General features: G+C 37.2%; 1 protein-coding gene and 1 long non-coding RNA gene across 3 annotated transcripts; one reads left to right on the top strand and one right to left on the bottom strand.

Annotated features, from left to right (window-relative positions):
* Positions 1-371: 371 nt before the first annotated feature.
* LOC125274421 lies at positions 372-10,451 on the top strand. The gene is made up of 3 exons (XR_007186246.1): positions 372-3,218; positions 4,394-4,483; positions 10,318-10,451. It is a non-coding gene; the product is annotated as an uncharacterized LOC125274421 (long non-coding RNA).
* Positions 7,062-26,423, bottom strand: hlfa (HLF transcription factor, PAR bZIP family member a). 2 transcript variants are annotated; one of them, XM_048200813.1, is made up of 4 exons: positions 26,095-26,423; positions 24,550-24,894; positions 10,296-10,510; positions 7,062-9,832 (listed from the first exon to the last, which is right to left on the bottom strand). In XM_048200813.1, the coding sequence occupies exons 1-4, from the start codon at positions 26,207-26,209 to the stop codon at positions 9,614-9,616; spliced, it is 894 nt and encodes a 297-aa protein (XP_048056770.1). In that variant the 5' UTR covers positions 26,210-26,423; the 3' UTR covers positions 7,062-9,613. The 2 variants fall into 2 exon arrangements, with proteins under 2 accessions (XP_048056770.1, XP_048056777.1); XM_048200820.1 differs by having other exon boundaries at positions 7,062-9,829; positions 26,095-26,421.
* Positions 26,424-26,788: the final 365 nt, after the last annotated feature.

Consider the following 26,788-nt stretch of genomic DNA (forward strand, 5'->3'; position numbering starts at 1 on the left):
AAACAAAAAAACAATTTCTATAAAAAAAAATACAAAATATATTAGAACCGATATATCGGCCAATAATCGGTATCAGCCGATAAAAGCACATTTTCGCACTTTCGGTTGTCGGCCGATAGTTTAAAAACAGCCGATAACCAGGGCCGATATCTCCTGTCAATCAAAAGAGGACAGAAAAATGCACTGAATTTGAGCTTTATGTAAAGAAAATGCTAAGAAACCAGTTTGATGTTCAATATTAATAGTAATTATATGAATTAAAAACATTCAGAAAGTTAAGAAATATTAATTTAATCTTCAGAATTTAGTTAGTGTGTTTTAATATTAATTTGAGTAATGTGTTCTACTCAAATTGATACCAGTTACTCTGAAACAAGTTGATGAAATGGAGAGAATAAAGGTTTTATTTGCATTTCTTTCAAAATATAGTAATTAAAAATATAATTATTAATTATAAATGTATAATTAAATTGAAATTATCATTAATTTAAAAGAAGGTATAAAAGGCAGAACCCTCAAAATATCGGTATCTGCAGATATCACACTGAATAATCGGCTATATATATATATATATATATATATATATATATATATATATATATATATATATATATATATATATATATATATATATATATATATATATATATATATAGGAAATGTGCTTAATTGTCATGAAACTGAACAATTGTAAAATACATATATTTTGTGAAATATGACAAGTTTAGTGAGATTCGCTTGTTAACCGTATATGAGATTGAGATATCGACAGATGGTCATCATCCCATCATGCACATTAAACTACCTATATTCAGAGACTAGAGTGAGTTTCAGAGGATCATGGGAAATCGTGTTCTTTAGTAGGCATCATCATCATCATTCCAAGGACCCTCGTTGGTTTCTGAGGCGTTTCTGCAGAAGACGCCGTGACACTGTGAATGCGTTCGGCTGCGCTCTTTAACAGTCGCTGTTCAGTTGACTTTGCAGTTCTGTTGAAGCACTGATCTGTTGGGATTCAGGAATCGCTGCGATCCACTGGGTGGAAACTCAGATGTTTTTAAAAAGTGCTAAACCCGGAGGTCTGGATCGCAGCTATCTCTCATATTTAAGTGTTTTGCTCAACGGCTTTTGTTTTATAATATTATCACTGTGGTCGATAAACACATGCTTATTCTTCAGGTGCGTTCACGTCATGTTGGGATATCCATAGTTAAGCCTACCATTTTCAAATCCGTAATTACAATTTTTTTTTTTTTATTATTTATAAAAGTAGCATAGAGGTGAATTAATGTTCTTGTTTTAGTATTTTGACTTTTGTAATTCCGACATGACGAGAGCACAGCATTTCATTGTTCTGATTTCGGGTGTTTGGTGAAATGTGTTCGGACTGCATGAACAGAGTCATTTTGACCAGCTCTTGTACTCTGGGACAGACTTTTGTAAAATCTTTCTACATCCTGTTTTGGCACATGATTCTGCACTGGCCTTTTCAAATCTAACTATGAAACGTCTTCTAATGCTTCTGATGTTCTCATCGTACATCATTCTGGTGTTTTGGTGCTGGTGTTACTATAAAGATTAAACATGTCCAATACTGAACAACTTTCTAAAGTGTTAATAAATGAAAGCAGTAACAACTCTAGTGCATGTGTTTGTTTCATCTGGAATATTGTGGCTTAAGTCCAAGTTTCACATATGGCAAGATGAAGACTGTTCAAGATTACCAAAGTCAATACACCAAACCTTCTTCCAAAACGTGTTTTTGTATTAGCCTCTGATTCATTTTTTTTTTTTATTAAGAACTTAACACTGCAAAAAAACAAGCACCAATGACAAAGCTCCAAAGATAAATGGGAGAGGGAAAAAAAACGGACATTCACAAGACGCCAAATACAGACTCATAATATGTAACAATAGAATTACCTTTTACATTTTTCACAAGTTTAAAAGATTTCATTAAAAGAATGAGTTTGTTACAGAAACCCTTATATAAAGGAGGAGATTTGGATAATCCACATTTGTGAATAAAGAATTTACCATTCAGGATAATGAAGTTTACAAAATTGTCAATATTTTTGTCTTCATGTTCATAATAACAAATAATAGCTTTCAGGTTTAAATTTATTGTCGATCTAACTTTGGCAGAGAAAGTGAGAAAACAGTCTTTCCAAAATGTCTGTACACTGACAATCAAAACAAATGGCATAGAGACTCCTCAGTACAATTACAGAAAGAGCATTCTTCAACATCAATAAACTTAGAGAGTAAGATATTAGTTGGATCTATTTTATGTAATATCTTAAGGTGAATTTCTCTTTATTTGAAATACAAAATTTGTAAGGTAACAGCCATGCCTTTCTCCAATTAACATCTCTAAGAAGGGAATTCCAGTAAAATTTTCCTCTTGGAGTAACTTACTTTCTTGTCTAATATGTTAGTGCATTTTTTATCAAATACATTTTTGCCATTTAAAAAAAAAAATTTGTCTTTATTATCTACAATATAATAAGACAGATGGCTGGTCATCAAATTAATAAGTCCAGAAGGGATAGCTTTACTATTGTAACAAATTATTTATATTTTATAGGAAAACTGAACTTAAACATAAAAGAATAAATGTTTTGTGTTGAATCAAACAGATCACTCAAGTAATTTAAACCATGATCCAACCATTTCTCCAAATATATACTGTTGCCTTTAATTGTAATCAATTCGTTATTCCAAATTTTCATTTTGTGAGGAGAAAAATTATTTACGAAACAGTTTCCATGCTAAAAGTGCTTGCTCATCAAATTTAGACAATTTTATGAGTAATTAAGCGAAAAATTACAGGTTAAAAGAAAATTAAGACCACCCACTTTCTTAAAAAATATTATGAGACCTGTCTGTCGGGATGGTTTTCGCGGGAAACTGAGTACACGCGCCACTTGCCCGCGCTTATCTCTTCAGTTCATAAACAGAGAAAAGATGCTCCGACTACTTGTATGGCGTGGGAACGGCATAGGTCAGTTGTCACAAACGAGCGAGAAAGGTTGACGTGGAGCAGCTAAATCACAAACCATTTTAAATAAACGAACAGAGGAGAGTCTTCTGGCAAAAAAGAACGTGACAGAACCTGTAATAAAGCGAGAATCAGCACGGGTTCATTTCAAAGATGGCTGAGGGATTTCAAATGTTGTAAAAGCGACGCGGAGATGGTGTTTTTATAACTTTACAAGGTGAGTTAGGTATTTTATTGAACAGATACATTGACATATGTAGCTATTTAACAGTCACCATAAAGCATTGTCTATTGTGAAGGCTCATTTCATTATGGTTGTAGCGCTGTACTGGAATTTAGTAGAATTTTAGTAGTTTTGTGAAGTCTTTTAAAGGCTAAAGCTACAGTAATGTCTTCAGCTAGTCAGCTTGATATCCTTTCCATCGAAACTGGTTATCTCTTAAAGGGATAGTTCACCCAAAAATGAAAATTATCCCATGATTTACTCACCCTAAAGCCATCTTAGGTGTATTTGACTATCTTCTTTCAGACAAACACAATCGGAGATATATTAATAAATATCCTGGCTCCTCCAAGCTTTATAATGGTTGAGGGGGTTGGGGATATTTTGAAGCAAATAAAGAAATAAAAATACATTCATCCATCATAAAAGTAATCCATACGGCTCCAGAGGGTTAATATTTTTTCCAGGGGGTGAATTTTTTTGGGCTTCAAATTCTCGCCCCCTTCACTACAATTATAAAGCTTGGAGGAGCAAGGATGTGTTTAAATAGCCTATATTAAATTCAATTCAATTCACATTTATTTGTATAGCGCTTTTCACAATGAAATAAGAAGATTACGTGCTCAGATCTTCTGATTTAGGGAGAAATTTATGTTCTTATAAGGTGGAAACAGAAGGATCACATTTGCGCAGGATTTATTCACGTTTTTTGGATTTTGTTTTTTTTTTTTTACTCAAAGGACGGAAGTTTAAGGTAAGAATATAGAGTTAAATCTTCTATAAGACTTGCATGATATATAAAAAATAATGTAAATTAATTAACTTAAACTCAAGTCTGATTTTTAATGACGTTTTACCAGTATTCAAATAAACAGAAAAAGAGATTTATCTGGGAGGATTGATATATTACATGTATACGCTTATGCTGCTGATCTTCTACAAAGCAGCTTTACAGAGAATGCATGTCAACATTACAATTTAGAGAATGCATTTATCTAATAATGTAATAATTTAGGCAATTAATTTACAATCATTGTTAGCAATTTAATTGAAGGTAGAAGCAATGAGCTCCTGGAAAAATGAATTACATATTACCAATAATTAGGATATATAGAAATTTGGGAATGTGCATGTTGATCCAGATGTTGAGTCTTCTGAATTCCTCACAGGTGTTGGCGCCGTAAACCAACTGCGCAAATATATCTCCAATTGTGTTTGTCTGAAAGAAGATCGTCATATACACCTAGGATGGCTTGAGGGTGAGTAAATCATGGGATAATTTTCATTTTTGGGTGAACTAACCCTTAAAGCTTAGTAGTGAATGTTTTATGAGCACTGGGATAACCATATTCATCCGAACAGTCACTCAAAGCCGAAGCACGACTAAAACAATGTCTTCCTCAAATGCATGCAGTTTTGTTTTTTAACCGCTAGATGGCAAAAAGTTACATGTTGTACCTTTAAGGAAAGGTCTTGTTTAACAACTAACAATAAACAATACTTCTACATAGTTAATTTTGATGTTATTCATTAAACATTTTTCAATTAATTTTTAAAATCAAAATGTTACCGTTAACATTATTTAATGAATCGCCAACTAACGTGAACAAACAATGTTCAACTGTATTTTATTCACACACATAAAGATGAATAAATACTGAAAAAAATATTGTTACTTCATGTTATCTAAAACATTAATGTTGACATTATTGTGACGTTTTAGGAAAGAAATTAGGAAAGAGACCAAATTTAATTTCTTCCTTACTGATCACAAGTACCATCTTGAGACAAAGACATTAATTGAAGAAATCTAAAGGCAAAAATGCACAAACCTTTTCCAAATAAATTTTAAAATTTGTCATTGTAGTGAAACATTGTTGTCTTAACTAAAACATACGTGTAATATAATGTGTGTATTAGAATTTGACTTTAAAATTTAATGGGGAAAATGTACTTTCTTAAAAGTTTGTGAATGATTCAGTGCATGTTATTATATATTGATTTGATTCAGTATTATTATTATTTTTTAAATTAAAATGTAATAGCTTGCTTCCCACCACTCAACCTGGATTTTTTTTTCTTGATGAATATAGGCTATACTTTCACTTGGAAACACATCACATTACAGAAATAGAACAGGTTATGTAGAGCACTTCATGCTAAGTTAGCATTAATGTTTTCATGCAGATAAAACCCTTTTGTATTTTATTAAAGCATGAAAAATAATAGCTTCAGGGCCTCCCATTCAGAGTCATGAACAAAGACAGAAAAGCACAGATCTTGAGAGAAAACTGAAGACTTTATTGGACACTAAATGTACAGAGAGATAAGGGATCAAAAGGTGGCAGCAGAGAGCAAAGGTTCAGGTTTCTGCTTCCATTGCATGACACACAAGATCAAACATCTCCAGCTTTGATGTCTCTCTCATAAGACTGTCTGCAGGTGTTGCCTTCAATACGGCGGTTCCCTGGGCCCACCTTCCCGTCGACCCTCTGCGGGTCTTTCAAGACGAACCAGCGCTTTATTAGCGTCTGAGTTCTGTGTTTGAGAATGTGTAAAGTAAGCGGTAGGATTTTTGGGGCTGATTGGAGCAGCGCGGGGAGCCCTTTCCGTGCAGGTCCGATCCGGTCCAAGTAATTTAAGCTTTAAAATGAGTGTGAAATCATCTGTGGTAATTCAAGGCACTGGACTAAACAGGTTCAATATGGTTCTAGCTTCCTTTCAGGACTGAGGTAGTGAATTTTACCCAAAGGGAGACGCCACCCCGTTTCCCACAATCTCACTGCTGTGTCCGTCCCTGTCCTCATGAGATTACGGATGCTATTAGAATTGCATCTAAAGGTAGATTTATATGAATACAAGATTATCTACTCATGCAATCTATTGCTAAACACTCCAGATTGAGTTGGCCAAACGTTTATATGCTAATGCTGCCTTCACATGCTATCAGAAATGGTGGTTCTCTTTTGGCATTGATGGTTTCATGAAGAACCTTTAAAACATCCAACCTTATCGATTTTTCTTTTATGCCAAAAATCATTAGGATATTAAGTAAAAATCATGTTCCATGAAGATGTTTTGTAAATTTCCTATGGTAAATATATCAAAAATGTATTTTTGTGAGTGGATATGCATTGCTAAGGATTTCATTTGGACAACTTTAAAGGCGATTTTCTCAATATTTTGATTTTTTTGCACCCTCAGATTCCAGATTTTTTTATATAGTTGTATCTCGGCCAAATATTGTCCTATCAAACCATACATCAATGGAAAGCTTATTTATTCAATTTTAAAAAATTGACCCTTATGACTGGTTTTGTGGTCCAGGGTCACATTTATGGGACAGTTCATGTCAGATTGTGTTGCTGATTTGAAATATGTTGTTTAATTGTGAGTTCGCCAAGTAGTTTTCAGGATTCCCCCTTTTTAAATAGATAGGAATTGGTCTTGGAATGCCCAAAATAGCTGCCCAGAGGCATTGCAAATATGGCCACCGAGTGAACAGACTTTCCTTGAAAGGGATTTTGCTTTAGTGCCCGTGAAATTTCTGTAATCTGATGATAGTCATCCGCCATGTTTAAAATGTATGGCCCGCCCTAGTTTCACGCGATTTGAGAGTTTGTTGATAATTGCTGACTAGGACAGTTGTATTCAAGTCTGATAGCACATAAAGGCAGAATAAATAGGATTTTCAAGATGATCTAGGACTGTTTAACCTTTAAAACTTTCCCCATCTAACAAGGAGAGGAACACATTAGTGAAATGCTGAAAACTTGGCTGGGCCTCCCTCTTGCCCTCAGGGAGGTATTTTCATGGGGCATTATTCACGAGAAACGGTTTGGCTTAATCCTGGATTTATTTAAGTTTTGTACATTTGGAAACAGTCTACACAGGGCTTTATACACGCGTCTCACATCTGCATTTATACCACAAAAAAACAAACAAACAGACATGTGAAAATAAAGGGAAATTAAAAGAAACACATAAAACACAGCGCCATTTCTGCCCCCAATCGACCCTCAGCATCTATGCACATCTGAATTTTGGCCTAAACTGGGGCAGTTACTGTTGACAATGAAGTCACCAGCAGGAACAGCAATCAAACCTGACCTGAGATCAGTTGTCCCGGCTTTAAACCCTGCATCATCTATTAGAACAGAAAGAAAAAAAACTGATCTCAGACCAGAAAAACCTACAAAAAGCTGGTACGTTCCAGAATTAACTTCTAGCTTACTACTTTCACAAACTGTGCACATACATACTATATACTGCAGGAATAGTAGTAGTATACTAGTCTGAACGTACCCAGTGACTCCATTGACAACAATAAGACTTTTATAACATTCAACCAAGCAAAAGCTCTTAGAGCTGCCGCACTAAACATTCATTAGCAACACTCTACTGTGAAAAAGACTCAATTGTATAGACTAGAAAGCATAGCCTTTAGATTTCCATCCAAAGAACCAATAGCAATACTGTGGATGCTGTGTGTAATGAAACTCCATTAGAGTTATACGGAGGAATTGCAGCTCCTCCCTATAGGAGAAAAACTATTCATGTACTTTCTGTACAATATACATATATATAATCTTTATGTTGCTGCGAGTTATGGTGTGAGGTCCGGCTGCTAGCGTTCCCTGAGACAGAATACTAAAGGCTATTTGAAAATTGAGGGTGCAGAAGGTTTTTAATGCCCAAAATAGAGGACATAATCGCGGGTTTCGCTTTTACTCCCTGTTATATACTTCATAATATATAAAAACACTATGTTACTTAGCGCTGAGTAATAGATATATATATATACGCTATCATAGATTTCTCTTGTACTACTCTGGATTTGTTGTGCCTTGAAAATATTCAAACAGTATTATATAGGAAAAATACTGTACAAAAAAAGCAACTTATAGAATAGTTTTCATATATATATATATATATATATATATATATATATATATATAAACATTAAAACTCTGTTTTATCAATAAATCTGTGTGCTGTATCTTTTGGTCTGCAGTAAACAAACTGATTGGGTTTCAACCACAGTATTTGAGACAACACCGTCCTGCTTAACGAACGCCTCAAAACCTCTTCAAACACATTCATTACAGTCATACAGCCGACAGACACGCGAAGCTACAAAAATGAAAGAAAAAAAAACCCACTACAAATATTATTTTTTGTACTGACTTAAAAACAAACAAAAATTCTAAAACATGCTGTGGGTGAAAAAAAAAAATAAAAAAAAAAAAGAAAAGAAAAAAATCATCCATTCTAAAAAAAAAAGGAAAAAAAAAAAGACCCATTTACAATTAGCTTGAGGCCGCAACTCTGAAACAATAATCATGCTGAAATATCCAATAAAACAATAAGGAAAAATTACTATACAGCCATAACAATAAGAACAGCTATAACAATAGTAGTAATTAACAGCTGAATATTTTTGAAAAAAAATCTTCCATTCAAAAAAAAGTCCATAAATATATCAGGCAGATTATAGTGTAGGTAGAAACATTGCACCAGATCAGATTGTGAAACACGCATTAGTGCAGGGAGTTAGAGCGAGAGAGAGAGAGAGAGAGAGAGAGAGAGAGAGAGAGAGAGAGAAAGAGAGACAAATAATGGATTCAGCAGTTTTGGAGGGAAAGTTTTGGAGGGAAAGTTTCTGCACTACAGCAAGTACATGATGGCGCTATGAAACAGGCTTTGCAGAAACTTTAGAGTAGAAGAATCTAGCTTACATTTCATGTGTTTTGCCCTCTGAAGAGATTCAGGCTTATTGCTCCATGGACAATACAGGAAAGACGCAAAAAAACTACGCTGGTGTTGGTTTAAAAGTAATGATGAAAATAAAACAGACGAAAAACACAAAGAACAGGAAACAGACATTGTGTTCTGATGCTAGCTAGTGTTATACACACTTTACAGAACGAAAGGTGTCGGTGCATTACAGCTATTCAACTAAAATACAATAATATACACAAAAATAAGCTCGAGCAACAGGAAGTGGGCGGAGCCTCTGGGAAGAGGGGGATGGACCGAGCGGATGATTGACAGACAGGAGGGCGAGAAGAGAGGAAAATATTTATCAGTCCGTGTTTGAAAACATTCCAGAGAAAACGAGAACCATGTAGAATCATTTCCAAATAAACGATCCGTCGTTGGCGAAGGAATAAATGGACGAACGAACAAATAAAAGGAAAGAGAGAGAAGTGAAATTCCTACTTGAGAGGAGAAGGACAGACACTGAAACACAAACGAAAAACACGTCAACTCAAATATCGAGAGAGAAACGTGAAAAAATTTGAGGAGAATTTGGTGCCTCTTAAATGGGCACACAGAAGTCCCTGGAGGGTGGGTGTGGGCGGGGCTTGTGTGGGGATGGGAGGGGCTCACAGAGGGCCGTGTCGCGCCTCGTATTTGGCCAGAACGTTCTTACAGCGGCCGAGTTCCTTCCGCAGGTCGGCCACTTCCTGTCTGAGCGCCGCGTTCTCTTTCTCCAGGAATCCCGCGCGGATGGCGATCTGGTTCTCTTTCAGCCGGCGAGCGTCCCGGGACCGTTTGGCCGCGACATTGTTCTTTCTGCGCCGTGCCCAGTACTTGTCATCCTGCTCGGATACGGAGAGACAAACAAATCAGAAAAAAAATAATTATTCTCACAATTCAGTTTGGAATTTTTCCTGGTGACACAAAAATTATACATTCATCTTTTTAAAAAAATATGAATAAATCTAAATGAATTTCAAACAAACTGTATAGCAGCTTTTTAACAAATTTACACAGTAAAACACCATTTTCCATTGAAACGGTAATATACTGTAATACAATGCATTTTGGGTAATATTATTTGTTGTTTTCGAGAAAGTAACCTATAGGCTACTTTCTCGAAAATGACAAATATTACCCAGAATGCATTGTTTTAAAGTATATTACTGTATATTACTATTTATTTGTACAACATTAACAAAATATAATATTATTATTACTGTTGTTGTTTCACAAATATTTGGAGAGATAAAATAATAATCATTATTTTTCTTTGAGTGCTTTATGGTTTAATGTTTGTGCTTTTACCTTCATGTCATCTGGAATGAAGACTTTGCGCGCCTTTTTGATCATGGGCTGCGGCTTCAGCTCCTCCGCGCTGAATTTGCGCTTGCGAGGGTCGAAGATTTCCTGTCCTGGGACGCTGGATAGGGCGAGGTCAGCGGGGTCGGGCTCGTACCCAACCGGAACCTGGATGGAGTCTGGATCTATCGGACTGGGCGTGTCACGTGAAGAGGGCAGAACTGAAGGCGAAAGAGAGAGAGAAGAGAGAAAATTACTTTAATTATAATATTATTGTATACATTGTTATACATTGTATGTTGTATATATTGTTTTGTGACCTGTGCTGGCAAAATGAGTTGCAATGAGCAAATGAGTTATTGTTATTTTCACATTCTCTATTAAAAATCCTTCAAAAATGATGTATGATTTGTTGGAATCTTACAAAAAATGATTGAGGTCTGCTTTGAAGTCGATAGAGTTAGTAAATTTTGAGAAAAATCGAGTTGAAGTCTCCAAAACAAAATCACCTAGCAACCATAAAACCTTAAAATCCCTGTTAATAACACCAAATTTAGCACAAGCCAAGTCAACTAGGCTATAGGTAGAAATATATATTAAACGTTTTTTTCTCCATAATTCCACAATTGTTTGATTACTAATGAAACAGACAGCCTATATTAAGACCTACTTTACCACACGGACCTAATATAATGTTACACATCAGATGTTTTTCCCCAACAGTTAATCAAACGTTGACATAACAGATAATGTTTGCGTGAATACTCGCCAAGACAGATTTTTTTGAAATGCTGTAATTCCGTGTAATGGTGTGTATCGGGATCGCGCGTTGTCTGAGAGGCGTCTTTTTCGCGCGCTTAATTCGGATCTGTCAGCGCGAGTAAGATCGTTTTGTTTACATCAGAATGAGTTTTACAATCACATTTCATTGGTTCAAACTCATGCCATCGATAATTCGCTATGAATATTCACAAATAAGTGCTTCACAAGATACCAAACTTGTGCTGAGAGGAAGTGCGAGTCGTCGAGAAGCGGGCGGAGAAAAACGGCATTTTTCATGGAGAAAGGAAAGGTACTTCTACCAGAAAACATACAAATAAAGACACTTTAATTGCTATTTGGAACATTGGGATCGCTAGACGAGGGCTTAATGAACTCATTTTTGAGAAAACCTCAAATTCTACCAAAATTTACATTTTTTACAGACTCATTTTTACAGTACGGGTCACGTATTATGCTTATCAGACAAGAGACATTTATTTAAAAAGGTAAATGGGATCAAATTCCATATGTTGATTTAGTGTAAATATGCACTACTATTTCTGACCACCAGAGGGTACATGAATCCACTTTATACATGTTCACACATTTACACACACATAAAAATATTACTAAATAATATGATAAATAATAATCATTCATTAAAAATTAATTATACTATAAAAATTAAGCAATATTTATTATATTGTATAGCTATTTCTTAATATATTTATATAAATAAGTTCACTGATGCAGTAAAGGCGACTGTGTGAATGATTTACCAAAAGACGTCAAGAGCAAGAGAGATGTGTGTGTGTGTGTGTGTGTTTCTGTTCATTAGTGAAGGATTAGAAGATCAAATTAAACTCTTGACTGATTTAAACAGTAGCTGAGAGTGCCAAGAGCTGGCATACAGCCACACACGCAATCACCACACAACAACACTGCCTAAATCACACAACCGCAACACACAACGTGCACTGATATGAAGAACTGTTACTATACAGAAACACGGCAGGGGTCAAGGTGAAGCTGTTTGCTAAGGGAGGTTTCATCATGTCCGAGATTGCTGTTTAAGCCTGACGAAGCAGTATGTGTGTGTGTTTTCCCTGTCTGATTACAAACAACTTGACAGTTGAATCATGAAGGACTTTATCTTAACTGACCCAACCATGACCCACTTTATAACGGTCAAACGGTCAAAGTGACTCAGGATTTCTTTCATCTTTTCTGAGTGAGGCGAAACGATAATCTTGCATGTTCATGCTCGTGAGATAAAATTATTAATACACTCGATTAGATTATTACAGAAATTCACAATTATTTCTAGATTTGATATTTAGATTTATCTACAAAATTTTCATATAACAAATTATTAGTAAGTTATTATTCATCCATAATAAATATGAATATAAATCATTAATGTTTAATTAATAATAGTAATAATAATAATCTTCATATATAGCATTTATGCATATTTATGATCATGAGATAAAATATTAGATTATTATAGAAATTCTAAATTATTTCAAGATTAATAGATTTATCTACAGAATTTCATATAAATAATTTGCTATTCATACATACATATTAATATAAACAATAATGTTTATTATTATTATTAATAATATATAATAATCTATGCTATTATATAGTTAATATATGAGTGAGTGATTGTTTAGGTTCTGAAGGTAGGATAAGGAATATTCAAGAAAATAAAAAAATATTATAGTTAATAATTATTATTGATACATAATAAATATCAATATAAAATAGGAAATGTTATTAGTATTATTATTAATAAGAATAAAATACCATAATAATGTAATATAATGCAATTCCTTTAATTAAAATTATATTTGTATTTATATTATTTATGTTTGTAATAGTGATTATTTCATTCTGCAGGCAGGAGATATATATATATATATATGAGAGAAAGAGAGAGAGATCAGTTTAGGCTACAATTAAGCATTACTTAAATATTCTTATAGTATTTATGTAAATATTTACATAGTAAGTAAATATTTGCCTGAAAACAACAAAACCTAAACAGTTACTCATAACTTTAATGGTTAGTAGAAAAGCCTGTGAAATAAAGTGTGTGTGTGTGTGTGTGTGTGTGTGTGTGTGTGTGTGTCATTCTTGTCATCTGTCTCTCTCTATCTCAGTCAATCTGAGAGCCTGAACTTGGCCTTAGAGGTGAGGGGGTGGAGCTGTGCTGACCAATCACAGGCCAGGGCCGGAATGGTGGGCGGGGCAGCAGTGCATTATGATGAAGCTGTGCCATGATGAAAGTATGCGAGCGCTGCTGAGGTCCTGCTCCGTTGGGTGGCAGATCATTCAGGGGTGTGACTGTGACCGTCCTGTGAACCCTGGCCTTCACTTCCTTAAGCACACACACCGAGGGAAGGGAGGCGTCTGTGCTTGGGGAAGTCGACGGGTGCAGGAAAAAGACGCCCTATCAAGCTCTATTTTAACCAGTGATAGCCCTGATAAGAGGTGAAACGAGCCATGAGAGGCCGAAACAGACATCAGTGATAAAACAAGCTACATGCAACTATGAATGGTTTAAGAATGAAACCAAAAATATATGGACACGCTTGAAAATGCCTGAATGTCACTGCATTTGACAAGCAAATGTGGTTATCGTAAAGAAAGATCTCAAGCGAACAAATTTGACAAAACGAAGTGACCTGAGATATTGTTTGGGCCGCTGTACGTGTTTCTACATTCACAGTTAACACACTAAAACATAATATAACTGAAAGAAGTAGAATTATTAGGGAATTCAATTCATATGATTGCATATAACTGCTGTAAGTGTAGTTTTTAATTACAAATTTAATTTTCTCACTATAATTTATTAATTTACATGTTCATTCACACACACTGTAATTATTTACAAAAACTTTGTTATATTACATTATAGTGTTAAAAATAATTGTATGAAATGCCGCAAAACCCGCTAAAACATTTATTTCATATAAAATGTATATTAATTTGTTGAGTTCATTGAAATTTTAGAGAGCAAAAACATTAAAATCCTACTGAGAATAAACTTTAAAAAATAAAAATATATATTTCTAGATTATTATGTTTATATTTACCTACAGAATTTCATATAATACATAATGATGAATGAATTTTTATATGAACTATATAAACCTTTAATGTTTTTAATAATATATACTCTAAATATAAAACTAAAACTGCCAGTAGGTGGTACTAATTGTCTTAATGATTAAGTCATTGATTGATTGATTCATTGATTAATTGATTCATTGATTCATTTGATTAATTCAAACAGCTGATTCATTCAGGAGTGAAGTAAATGATTCTCTTTATGAATGCTCCATTGAATCATTGATTCACCTGATTTGTTCAAAACGTGGTTTCAGAGGCTCAACAAAAGGTGCCGATGTAAGATACCAGATAAAAGCCGGATAATAGGATTTAGCATGAGGAAAAGCTTTCCATTGGCTGAGTGACTGTGTGCATCTCGGCTTGTCCTTGTACCAGGAATTGATCCGAGCTGGAATTCTGATCTTTCCTGAAATCATAAAATCCCTCTAAAGCCTCCAGCACTGATGAATATTATTGGGAGGCCTGATTTATTTTAGTGATCTTTTTTTTTTTGTTCGGACAGAAATGGTTCAAAATACCTGATTCTTTGAGTCAACAGCAGAGAGGTGTGTATAATAGCACACGACGCACCAGTTCACGAAGCACACGCACTCCCAAATTCAAATTCACATCCGACAGGGAAAATATACATTTGCTTAAATTTGTTTACATGCAATACTGTATATATTTTTCTTGAAATAAAAGAAGAAAAAAATGGCTTGAATGGCAAAATAGTGCAGTTACAACAATCTACCAGCAGGGGCTGAACTACACTACCATTCAGAAATTTTTTAAATGATTATTTTGAAAGACATTAACATGTTTATTCAGCAAGGATGCACTAAATTGATCAAAAGTGACAGTAAAGACATTTATAATGTTACAAAAGATTTCTATTTCAAATAAATGCTGTTCTTTTGAACTTTCTATTAATCAAAGAATCCTGAAAAATAAATGTATCGCAGTTTCCACAAAAATATGAAGCCACACAACTGTTTTCAACATTGATAATCATCAGAAATGTTTCTTGAGCATCAAATAGTATAGACTAACCAGCCAAATCTTGACTGCATCAAATGAATCATTAAAAAGAAATGATTCATTAGAACATCTCATTTGCCAACAGGACATCAGATCAGGACCCTGATTGCTAACCAGATCAAACACAATCTAGCGTTAGCGTCAGTTCTGGCAGGTCACGTCAGTCAAGCTTGCATCAGCTGACTCCCAGGTGACTTGCGTCTACCTATAGGAATACGACGCCTATTACGGCATCTATATATAAGCTCCTCAGTATTATCAGCAGCTATTGCATTTCTCAGGAGCAAATTACCCTCCTCCATCCCCAGCTCCTCCTCTCTTCAGTCAGGATTGGCCTTATTATTTCCCCTGAAAAGACTAATTCTCGAAAAATGTGTATGTTATATCATGACATTTAATGATATCTGCATATATTGGTTCTGTTCTGTTTACCCTAGGGGGTTTATTGCTGCTCTCCCTGCTCTTATCCATGCTAGGCTACCATGGATGCGCAGGGAGTTCTTGTCCAGAACAGAACCATACCGCCAATACAAACTCTATGCATTTTCTATCATATTTGATGATAGTGGTCCTGACAGAAATCCCAATACAAGATCCAGAACACACGCAATCAGAATGAGCATCACAACACTAGTTTCTGATCTCTCTCTGTGTGTGTGTGTGTGTGTGTGTGTTATTGCAACTACTATCACTATCTTAAATCCATTCTGTCATTCAAAGCTGAAGAATAACCCTTTAGCCTTCCTCGTTTCACTCTGCCAGCAGTAGATAAACGTTACTCCCGCCGGCCTCTCACGCACATGCAGAACAAAGTCCACCATTACAGCTGTTTGACAGACATTTACAGAGACAAATCGACCTGAAGACATTCTAGCGACAGAATCGCAGCTGGAGACTGTTTACTGAGTACAGACTAAGCAGAACGCAATTAAAAACACCCTGAAGTGCAATTCACATTTTAATTGAAAGAAGTAAAAATTTAAATGGGATTAAATTCATATAAATGCTGTAAATGTAGCTATGAATAATGCATATTTTTTTAATTATAAATTTACTTTAAATTATAAAATTACTATAAATTATTCATTTACAAGTTAATTCATACACATATATGGAATATTTACAAAAACATTTTATTATTAAAAATCATTATTTATAGATGCAACTTAGAAAATGGAACTTATGTAAACAAAGTCTTTTATGTTAGATTTGGTTAATCAATTTGACGATTTTTACATGTTATAAATATAAAAATATTTGTACTTAAAATATTTATATTTAATATCAAAATATAGCCTACAAAATATTGACATTTAAAATACAGAATATTCATATTAAAGGTGCTAAAGAGGATGTTTTGTTTTATACATTTTTGCAATATTACTTGAAACTGTCTTTACTAACTGATAAAAGACTATTTATTAGGTGCACTGAAAGGAATAATATTAATATACATCATCTGTGCACGAGGTCGGGCCTTAAAAACATCAGCCAATCGTTTACACGATCATCGCGTAAACGATTGGCCCTCTGGCTTGTCAATCACTGCCATGACGTTCCTTGTGAGAGACGAGCGCGGCTGCGCGCTCCAGTAACTTTCCACACTCCACAGGCGCCGCATGCAATGTTTTTGTCAGGAGACAGGAGTAACAACTGCAGATTATGAGTTACTTGCGGATGAGTCCGACATAATGAATCCACTAACACGACACAGAGAATGCCGGTGGTAAACACTCGTGTTCCAATACTTGTGCACGAGTTTTGGGAGGCGTTTCCTCAAAATGAGCTGTGAAAGAGGGGGGTTGTTCTTATACATGCGCTCATTTCAAAAACTCACTAACAGTCTTTTCTCAGTCGATGAAAAGATCCTCTGTAGCACCTTTAAGTTTTCTTTGAAAACAATGTGGCAAAATCTAAAAATATTTGATGGCTCTTAATTTGACAGCACTGAACTTTATTTAGTACAGGTATTCTACATATCAGAGAATTAATTATTTATCTGTGTTGAATTTCTGTGAATTTCAATTCCTGTGTTGTATTCAATTCAAATTCAACTCAAGAATTGTCTCTTTTCATCACTCCAATTGCAAATTGCAATTCCTGTGTGCTGTGGTCAATTCAATTAAAATTCAACTAAAGAAAAAAAGAAAGAAAAAATGAAATGCTGCAAGCTGAATGCTGCAGCTTCCAGCCAATGTCAGTGTGAACGAGGCTTTGATGTGGAAACCCTTTTATATCTCTTCCCATCTGCATGCATGTGTGTTTCTGATATGCAGTTTGTGTTTCTGCATTATTTGTTGCTGGTGTTCACAGGTTGTTTGAAAGTGTCACATCAGCACGTGAATCAGCCATGACACAGGCAATGTGAGTCTCAGTGAGAACATTCTGTCCTTCTGCTACAGCAAACGAGAGAGAGAGACAGACAGGTGGGGGCAGGGGGCGTGGCCTGCTGTGTAGGGAGTGGCCTGCCTTGACAAACTCTCGCTCTCTGCTGCTCGTCAGCAGTGCAGCACACGCAGCAGCATGTGTTTATCACATGTCAGCACACACTGCTTTGGGAACGCGCGGACTTCACGTGAGCAGAAATGTGCAGAGCAGTGCCTGAACCGCTCGTCTAGACCGAACACACACACACACACAGGCACATGGAAACGCACATGCAGAAATGTAAACATGCACTGAAGACACACACACACACACACACACACACACACACACATCCTGCAGCGTACAGTGAAGCGCATGAGGGAACGTTCATCGCATCCACTCAGGGGTCAGATCTTTACAACATCACTTATGTTTCAGACCAGGACTGTGGAATGCGAAATGAAACCTATAAACGGATAATCACAGCGAGATGTCTAATAAAACCTGTCACAGGGTTACTGTACAGCCACTTCACTTTTATTCCCTTCAAGTGGCTATAAAGACTCCAGTTTTTATAAATGCTGAGAAGTAAACACACACACAACTTCTCTCATTTCTGCTTATACAAATGGATGAATCTCCTGAAACATGTCAAAACATCCCCAGTTCATATTTCACCACAAAAACAAAATAAAGAGAAAATGAATTATTCTGGGTCAGACGTAACAGCCCAGTATTGGGTAGTTTTTGTGTTACCCAGATCCTGGGTCAGACGTAACAACCCAGTATTGGGTAGTTTTTGTGTTACCCAGATCCTGGTCAGACGTAACAACCCAGTATTGGGTAGTTTTTGTGTTATCCAGCTCCTGGGTCAGACGTAACAACCCAGTATTGGGTAGATTTTGTGTTACCCATATCCTGGGTCAGACGTAACAACCCAGTGTTTGGGTAGTTTTTGTGTTACCCAGATCCTGGGTCAGATGTAACAACCCAGTATTGGGTAGATTTTCTGTTACCCATATCCTGGGTCAGACGTAACAACCCAGTGTTTGGGTAGTTTTTGTGTTACCCAGATCCTGGGTCAGACGTAACAACCCAGTATTGGGTAGTTTTTGTGTTATCCAGCTCCTGGGTCAGACGTAACAACCCAGTATTGGGTAGATTTTGTGTTACCCATATCCTGGGTCAGACGTAACAACCCAGTGTTTGGGTAGTTTTTGTGTTACCCAGATCCTGGGTCAGATGTAACAACCCAGTATTGGGTAGTTTTTGTGTTATCCAGCTCCTGGGTCAGACGTAACAACCCAGTATTGGGTAGATTTTGTGTTACCCATATCCTGGGTCAGACGTAACAACCCAGTGTTTGGGTAGTTTTTGTGTTACCCAGATCCTGGGTCAGATGTAACAACCCAGTATTGGGTAGTTTTTGTGTTACCCAGATCCTGGTCAGACGTAACAACCCAGTATTGGGTAGTTTTTGTGTTATCCAGCTCCTGGGTCAGACGTAACAACCCAGTATTGGGTAGATTTTGTGTTACCCATATCCTGGGTCAGACGTAACAACCCAGTGTTTGGGTAGTTTTTGTGTTACCCAGATCCTGGGTCAGATGTAACAACCCAGTATTGGGTAGTTTTTGTGTTACCCAGATCCTGGTCAGATGTAACAACCCAGTATTGGGTAGTTTTTGTGTTACCCAGATCCTGGGTCAGACGTAACAACCCAGTATTGGGTAGATTTTCTGTTACCCATATCCTGGGTCAGACGTAACAACCCAGTGTTTGGGTAGTTTTTGTGTTACCCAGATCCTGGGTCAGACGTAACAACCCAGTATTGGGTAGTTTTTGTGTTACCCAGATCCTGGGTCAGACGTAACAACCCAGTATTGGGTAGTTTTTGTGTTACCCAGATCCTGGGTCAGACGTAACAACCCAGTATTGGGTAGATTTTGTGTTACCCAGATCCTGGGTCAGATGTAACAACCCAGTATTGGGTAGTTTTTGTGTTATCCAGCTCCTGGGTCAGACGTAACAACCCAGTATTGGGTAGATTTTGTGTTACCCAGATCCTGGGTCAGACATAACAACCCAGTATTGGGTAGATTTTGTGTTACCCATATCCTGGGTCAGACGTAACAACCCAGTGTTTGGGTAGTTTTTGTGTTACCCAGATCCTGGGTCAGATGTAACAACCCAGTATTGGGTAGTTTTTGTGTTACCCAGATCCTGGTCAGACGTAACAACCCAGTATTGGGTAGTTTTTGTGTTACCCAGATCCTGGGTCAGACGTAACAACCCAGTATTGGGTAGATTTTGTGTTACCCAGATCCTGGGTCAGACATAACAACCCAGTATTGGGTAGATTTTGTGTTACCCATATCCTGGGTCAGACGTAACAACCCAGTGTTTGGGTAGTTTTTGTGTTACCCAGATCCTGGGTCAGATGTAACAACCCAGTATTGGGTAGTTTTTGTTTTACCCAGATCCTGGTCAGACGTAACAACCCAGTATTGGGTAGTTTTTGTGTTACCCAGATCCTGGGTCATACGTAACAACCCAGTATTGGGTAGATTTTCTGTTACCCATATCCTGGGTCAGACGTAACAACCCAGTGTTTGGGTAGTTTTTGTGTTACCCAGATCCTGGGTCAGATGTAACAACCCAGTATTGGGTAGTTTTTGTGTTACCCAGATCCTGGGTCAGACGTAACAACCCAGTATTGGGTAGATTTTGTGTTACCCAGATCCTGGGTCAGACGTAACAACCCAGTATTGGGTAGATTTTGTGTTACCCAGATCCTGGGTCAGACGTAACAACCCAGTATTGGGTATTTTTTGTGTTACCCAGATCCTGGTCAGACGTAACAACCCAGTATTGGGTAGTTTTTGTGTTACCCAGATCCTGGGTCAGACATAACAACCCAGTATTGGGTAGATTTTCTGTTACCCATATCCTGGGTCAGACGTAACAACCCAGTATTGGGTAGTTTTTGTGTTACCCAGATCCTGGTCAGACGTAACGACCCAGTATTGGGTAGTTTTTGTGTTACCCAGATCCTGGGTCAGACGTAACAACCCAGTATTGGGTAGTTTTTGTGTTACCCAGATCCTAGGTCAGACGTAACAACCCAGTGTTTAGGTTTTTTTTTTTTTTTTTTTACCTATATCCTGGGTCAGACATACCAACCCAGTATTGGGCAGTTTTTGTGTTACCCAGATCCTGGGTCAGACGTAACAACCCAGTATTCGGTTAGTTTTTGTGTTACCCAGATCATGGGTCAGACGTAACAACCCAGTGTTTAGGTAGTTTTTGTGTTACCCAGCTCCTGGGTCAGATGTAACAACCCAGTATTGGGTAGTTTTTGTGTTACCCAGCTCCTGGGTCAGACGTAACAACCCATTGTTTGGGTAATTTTATTTTTATTTTTTTAACCCATATCCTGGGTCAGACATACCAACCCAGTATTGGGTAGTTTTTGTGTTACCCAGATCCTGGGTCAGACGTAACAACCAAGTGTTTGGGTAGTTTTTGTGTTACCCAGATCCTGGGTCAGACATAACAACCCAGTATTCGGTAGTTTTTGTGTTACCCAGATCCTGGGTCAGACGTAACAACCCAGTATTCGGTAGTTTTTGTGTTACCCAGATCCTGGGTCAGACGTAACAACCCAGTGTTTAGGTAGTTTTTGTGTTCACCCAGATCATGGGTCAGACGTAACAACCCAGTGTTTGGGTAGTTTTTTTTTTTTTTTTTACCCAGCTCCTGGGTCAAACGTAACAACCCAGTGTTTGGGTAGTTTTTTATTTTTTTTTACCCAGCTCCTGGGTCAAACGTAACAACCCAGTATTGGGTAGTTTTTGTGTTACCCAGCTCCTGGGTCAGACATAACAACCCAGTATTGGGTAGTTTTTGTGTTACCCAGATCCTGGGTCAGACGTAACAACCCAGTGTTTGGGTAGTTTTTGTGTTACCCAGCTCCTGGGTCAGACGTAACAACCCAGTGTTTGGGTAGTTTTTTTTTTACCCAGCTCCTGGGTCAAATGAAACAACCCAGTATTGGGTAGTTTTTGTGTTACCCAGATCATGGGTCAGACATAACAACCCAGTGTTTGGGTAGTTTTTTTTTTTTTTACCCAGATCCTGGGTCAGATGTAACAACCCAGTGTTTGGGTAGTTTTGTGTTACCCAGCTCCTGGGTCAGACATAACAACCCAGTGTTTGGGTAGTTTTTTTTTTTTTTTTTACCCAGATCATGGGTCAGACGTAACAACCCAGTGTTTGGGTAGTTTTTGTGTTACCCAGCTCCTGGGTCAGACGTAACAACCCAGTGTTTGGGTAGTTTTTGTGTTACCCAGATCATGGGTCAGACGTAACAACGCAGTGTTTGGGTAGTTTTTTTTTTTTTTACCCAGATCATGGGTCAGACGTAACAACCCACTGTTTGGGTAGTTTTTTTTTTTTTTTACCCAGATCATGGGTCAGACGTAACAACCCAGTGTTTGGGTAGTTTTTTGTGTTACCCAGATCATGGGTCAGACGTAACAGCCCAGTATTGGGTAGTTTTTGTGTTACCCAGCTCCTGGGTCAGACGTAACAACCCAGTATTGGGTAGTTTTTGTGTTACCCAGCTCCTGGGTCAGACGTAACAACCCAGTGTTTGGGTAGTTTTTTTTTTTTTTTTTTTTTTACCCAGCTCCTGGGTCAAACGTAACAACCCAGTATTGGGTAGTTTTTGTGTTACCCAGCTCCTGGGTCAGACGTAACAGCCCAGTGTTTGGGTAGTTTTTGTGTTACCCAGATCATGGGTCAGACGTAACAACCCAGTGTTTGGGTAGTTTTTTTTAGCAATGATTGTGCTTTTAATTTGAATTAAAAGTCATTAAAGTCATTTTTTACTGTGATGGGTGAAAATGTGCTTAATCGTCATAATTTCACACAGCAAAAATCTTAATGCTCTTGAAAATATGCTTGATTTTCTTTATGCATTTTTTTTTTATATTTATGCCTATTCGGGGTGAAACGGACCATGTTTTGTGAGATTTACACAAAAAATCTATGTATGTAGGCGTGAACTGGGTGTGTGTGTTTTTTTTTAAGGATCGAAAGCAGCCACTGCTCATTCATGTGTGTGTGTACCTCAGCATTACTAACATCCATAAAGTACTTTGGTGTGTCAATAGGATGAATGTCGCAACTTCTGTCTCTATAGGGTTTCCGCCTACATTAGCATTAAAACACACGTCATTTAATGCACTTTGTTTAATTCAAATCGGAGGCATAACACATGTCTTTGGGAATTTTTTTGTCTGATTTCATAGGTTTAATGACTGGTTCTGGTGGGGTAAAAGTGTTTGAAATGTCTGTGAAAGTCACTGGCTCGTGAAGGAATGTATAATCAATGAGATGGGTGACTCTGATGGCTCCTCAGGTGCGTTTCGGCTAGAGCTGTCAGTCACGTTAAAGAAATTCCTTCATAGTTTGAATAACTACAGTATGGCCGTGTTTCAACCTGGAATTAAGATGCGTTTTGGTCTATTGGATCACAAGTGGAAGACACTAAATACAGGTGTAAACGGGGTGTAAAGCATTTTGAGCTTGTCTACTTTCGACCACTTCCAGAGGGAGTCGAAAACGCTCAAGTGACTGTCAGAGCAGAAATGAAAGATGATGCTCTCCGAATGTTTTTCTGAAAGTTCTGAAAAACCCATAAATTTACCTGCCCATAGACCTTCCCCTCGAAGAAATGTTTACACCTGGTATTGAGATGCATTTTGCTTGATCGGATCACAAGTAGACGAGTGAGACACATACCCATTGACACCAGGGGCCAGTTGTCCAAAAAGTTAAATCTGGATTAGAATGATCTGGATTTGGAAATCCCATGTTTTGCTATATTTTTTCAATCCTTTTGTGTTCTCCCAGAAAGGTTTTGCATAGTGTTTATCCTAGAAACTTTGCTTGATGGTTCTTCTGTGGCTCAAACGCTTTCGACCACGTCATCCACTTGTGATCCGATCGACCAAAACGCTTCTTAATACCAAGTGTAAACAGGGCCTAACATTAACAACTAGCGCCCCAATATAGGCACACTGTAAAAAAAAATATATTTTTAAATGATTTGTTATCACAACATCTTTTCTTCTGTCAAATCAACTTAAATAATTAATGTGGTTCAGATAACATAATGTTTAGAGTTTCAGTTGATTAAACCAATCGCCTTTAATTTCAATGAACTCAAAATTTTAAGGCAACCATCTTACTTTTTTTTTAAGTTAAACCAACAATTCTTTTTTACAGTGCAGTATAAGAAATGCACTTATGTCTTCTACTGTATATCCATGCACAATTTCAAATAAATTTTCTCTTTTTCCCTCTGCAACCTCAAGCAAAAAATAAACTATTTGATTTGAAATGCTGCAAAGATAATGCTGCGAATGCAACATGATCCACAAACACCTGACAACATGGACTTCAACCAAACACATACTGCAGACGCCCACTGAGCAAAGTCCAATGAATCTCTCACTCATACGACTTGTCGCTCAAAACTCTGTGACGTTTGCTGGGAGCTTTGGGTAATTACTTTGGTGATTCTTTAAAGGGCTCCAGAGATCAGATATCTTCAGAGCGACAGAAAACAGAAGTGGTGCAGAGGGCATTGAACTTTTCATTGATGATTAACCAATGCAACATGCAGACGATGATTATACGTACACTCTTAAAAATTCTTTATCGGAATCAATGGAATCTTTGCATTCCACAAAAGGTTCTTCAGTTTTTTAAAATGTTCTTGACACTAAGAAAAATAAGTGATCTCTGAGGTTCATTGGGGAACTAAAAATGGTTCCTCTGTGGCATTGCTGCACCCTTTTGGATTCCTTTATTTTTAAGCGTGTACGTGAACAGAAACTACATCTCGGGTGTCATTTAAAGGCTCAGATCGGCCTGGTGCATTAGTGACGTGCTCTACCTGCTCTGCTGGGACTCTGGAGGCAGTTCTGGCCAACAATCCCAGAGTGAACGGAGGTGGTCGCCCGGTTACTGAGATCCACCACAGAAGGTGTAGGCGGGGCGGAAGGAGGCTGCTGTGGCAGGGGCTGCTGGGATGATTGGTTCTGCTCGTTCTGAGAGTTGGCGGGAATATTGTTCTCCAACAGAAACTCCTCTAAATCCATATACTCCAGCTGGAAGTTGTCGCCATCGTACGGCAGGGTCTTGTCCCACAGAGTCGGCCCCAAGAAGGCAGACTGAGGGGTGTTTAGACCGTTTCCATCCTCTTCCAACTTCTTTTCCTTCTCTTTCTCTTTCCCGAACCCTGGAGGAACAATATGGAGGCATTATTGTCACCGTTCACACACAAAAAAATTAAATTCTGTCATCTTTTAAGCACATTTATGTTGTCCCAAACATGTATGAAATGCATGTTTCATACAACAAAATATAAACAATTTCTAAACAATAGTTGAGCACATTTAAAACAACCTAATTGCTGAGTTTGTCCATTTTCAACCCAACTTGGGTAGTTTTTAGCCCAGCATTTAAAAAAAAATATATATATATGTACACAGAGCAACATATATGCAATATTATACAGAGCAATATAAATATTACAAATATTTACAATAATTTTATAATATATTTACAATATGAAGTTCCAAAGCACTTTAAAAGTGGTCCACACAACATTTTGCACTTTATTCAAGATCACAAAACAGCTTACTTTTAAGTTTAGTTTTTTGAGTTTGTTACTTTTTTAGTCACGTGATGCTCAGTAGTGCCAGTCACTTGAACTGGCAAAGAGTGGCTGTTTTCCAGCATTTCTCTTTTAGTGTTCCAGAGAACAAACAAAGTACAGTTTTGCAATGATGTGAGGGGGACCTACTCCAAAAATGCAACCAAATCAACATATATAGTGTGTAAACTGAAAAAAAGCATGCAAATGCACGTCCTCCTTAGGTGGACTAACTAAATATAAAGATAAAAACAACATTTTATTTATACTGTAAATATGTGATGAGGACTGATGTAGCACGAAAACAATCACGCTCAGTGGCGCCCTCTAAAGGGAACTATGAGAACAAATCATCACCATTGCGTGCGAACTTCATCTATCCGCATAAAGTCGGTATTGGTTGAGTAGACTTTGTTTATTCCTCTTCTATGTGAGCAAATGCTGTAACTTACAGCAAAATAAGCCTATTTTAAAAAGATACCATCATGCGTTTCGGCTGAATTCAGTGCGTAATGGATTTATGTCTGTGCGTAAAATGAATGCAATGCAATAAAAATATCAATAAACATAAACTTCCAGCCCAAACTCACATCAGAATTCAAAGCGATTATACATGACAGCATGCATGCATGAGCAGGTACTGTAAAGGTGTGAAAACACAGTGACAAGACGCGCTTTTACGCGCAGATTATAAGGAAAGCAAAGCGCGCGCCGCGCCTGACACCCGTCAGCTGATGCAGGAGACGCTTTAAACCCCCCAAAGCAATATCTATCCATCTTTACCTTCATCGTGATGAAAGGGCAGTTTCATGGGGTTTTCCAGCAGGGATTTCAGGACGCCGTGAGTCGGAGGTAGGAAAGTTGGGTTAATAGGAAGAGGTCGAGACATCTTCTCCATCGCGTAATTGGAAAGAACAATCTTCCTGAAGAAATGAAATAAAATAAAAAATATCCAATTTATAAAAATAAAAACTTTGCAAAAGGATATTGGAATAGAGTCCTCAGCCCGTGCGCTGCACCGATGAGCGGCGGCTGTTCTCGCGCGTCCGTGAGGTCGGCTGGCTGGAGCGCAAAAGCGCAACTGATTCGCAATTCCATGTGCGAAGACTGACGTCCGTGACGTCAATGAACAGGCCAAGCTGCTGAATAGAGCCCTGGCCAATGAGAGCGTCGGGGGGCGTGGGCCCCCCACCCCCTCCCATCATGACTCAATGCATTGTTTTGCGTCCACAATTACATTCTTTTGTGTTTCAACAATGTAAACACTGCAGTATATATTCACCTTATGTTGTTTTTTTAAATATAGACTGAAAAAATGAGCACTAGTGTGAAAAGTATGAAAAAAAAAAAAAACATAAAAGGGTTTAATTTCATCCTAAAAATGCATTAAATGAATATTGAAACTATATTATGAAAGTTTTTATTAGTATTTTGAATTAGCTTTTATTTTAATATTCTCAATTTAAATTTTTAGTCA

Source organism: Megalobrama amblycephala, linkage group LG1, assembly GCF_018812025.1.
Source record: "Megalobrama amblycephala isolate DHTTF-2021 linkage group LG1, ASM1881202v1, whole genome shotgun sequence".
NCBI classification, from domain to species: domain Eukaryota; kingdom Metazoa; phylum Chordata; class Actinopteri; order Cypriniformes; family Xenocyprididae; genus Megalobrama; species Megalobrama amblycephala.

What these genes read in the sequence shown, in the direction of transcription:
- hlfa (XM_048200813.1), bottom strand. Translation starts at nt 26,209, where the DNA reads ATGGAGAAGATGTCTCGACCTCTTCCTATTAACCCAACTTTCCTACCT. An exon ending in GCCCTTTCATCACGATGAAG is followed by an intron (nt 24,895 to 26,094) that starts GTAAAGATGGAT and finishes TTGTTCCTCCAG; the next exon opens with GGTTCGGGAAAGAGAAAGAG. An exon ending in TCATTCCAGATGACATGAAG is followed by an intron (nt 9,833 to 10,295) that starts GTAAAAGCACAA and finishes TCCGTATCCGAG; the next exon opens with CAGGATGACAAGTACTGGGC.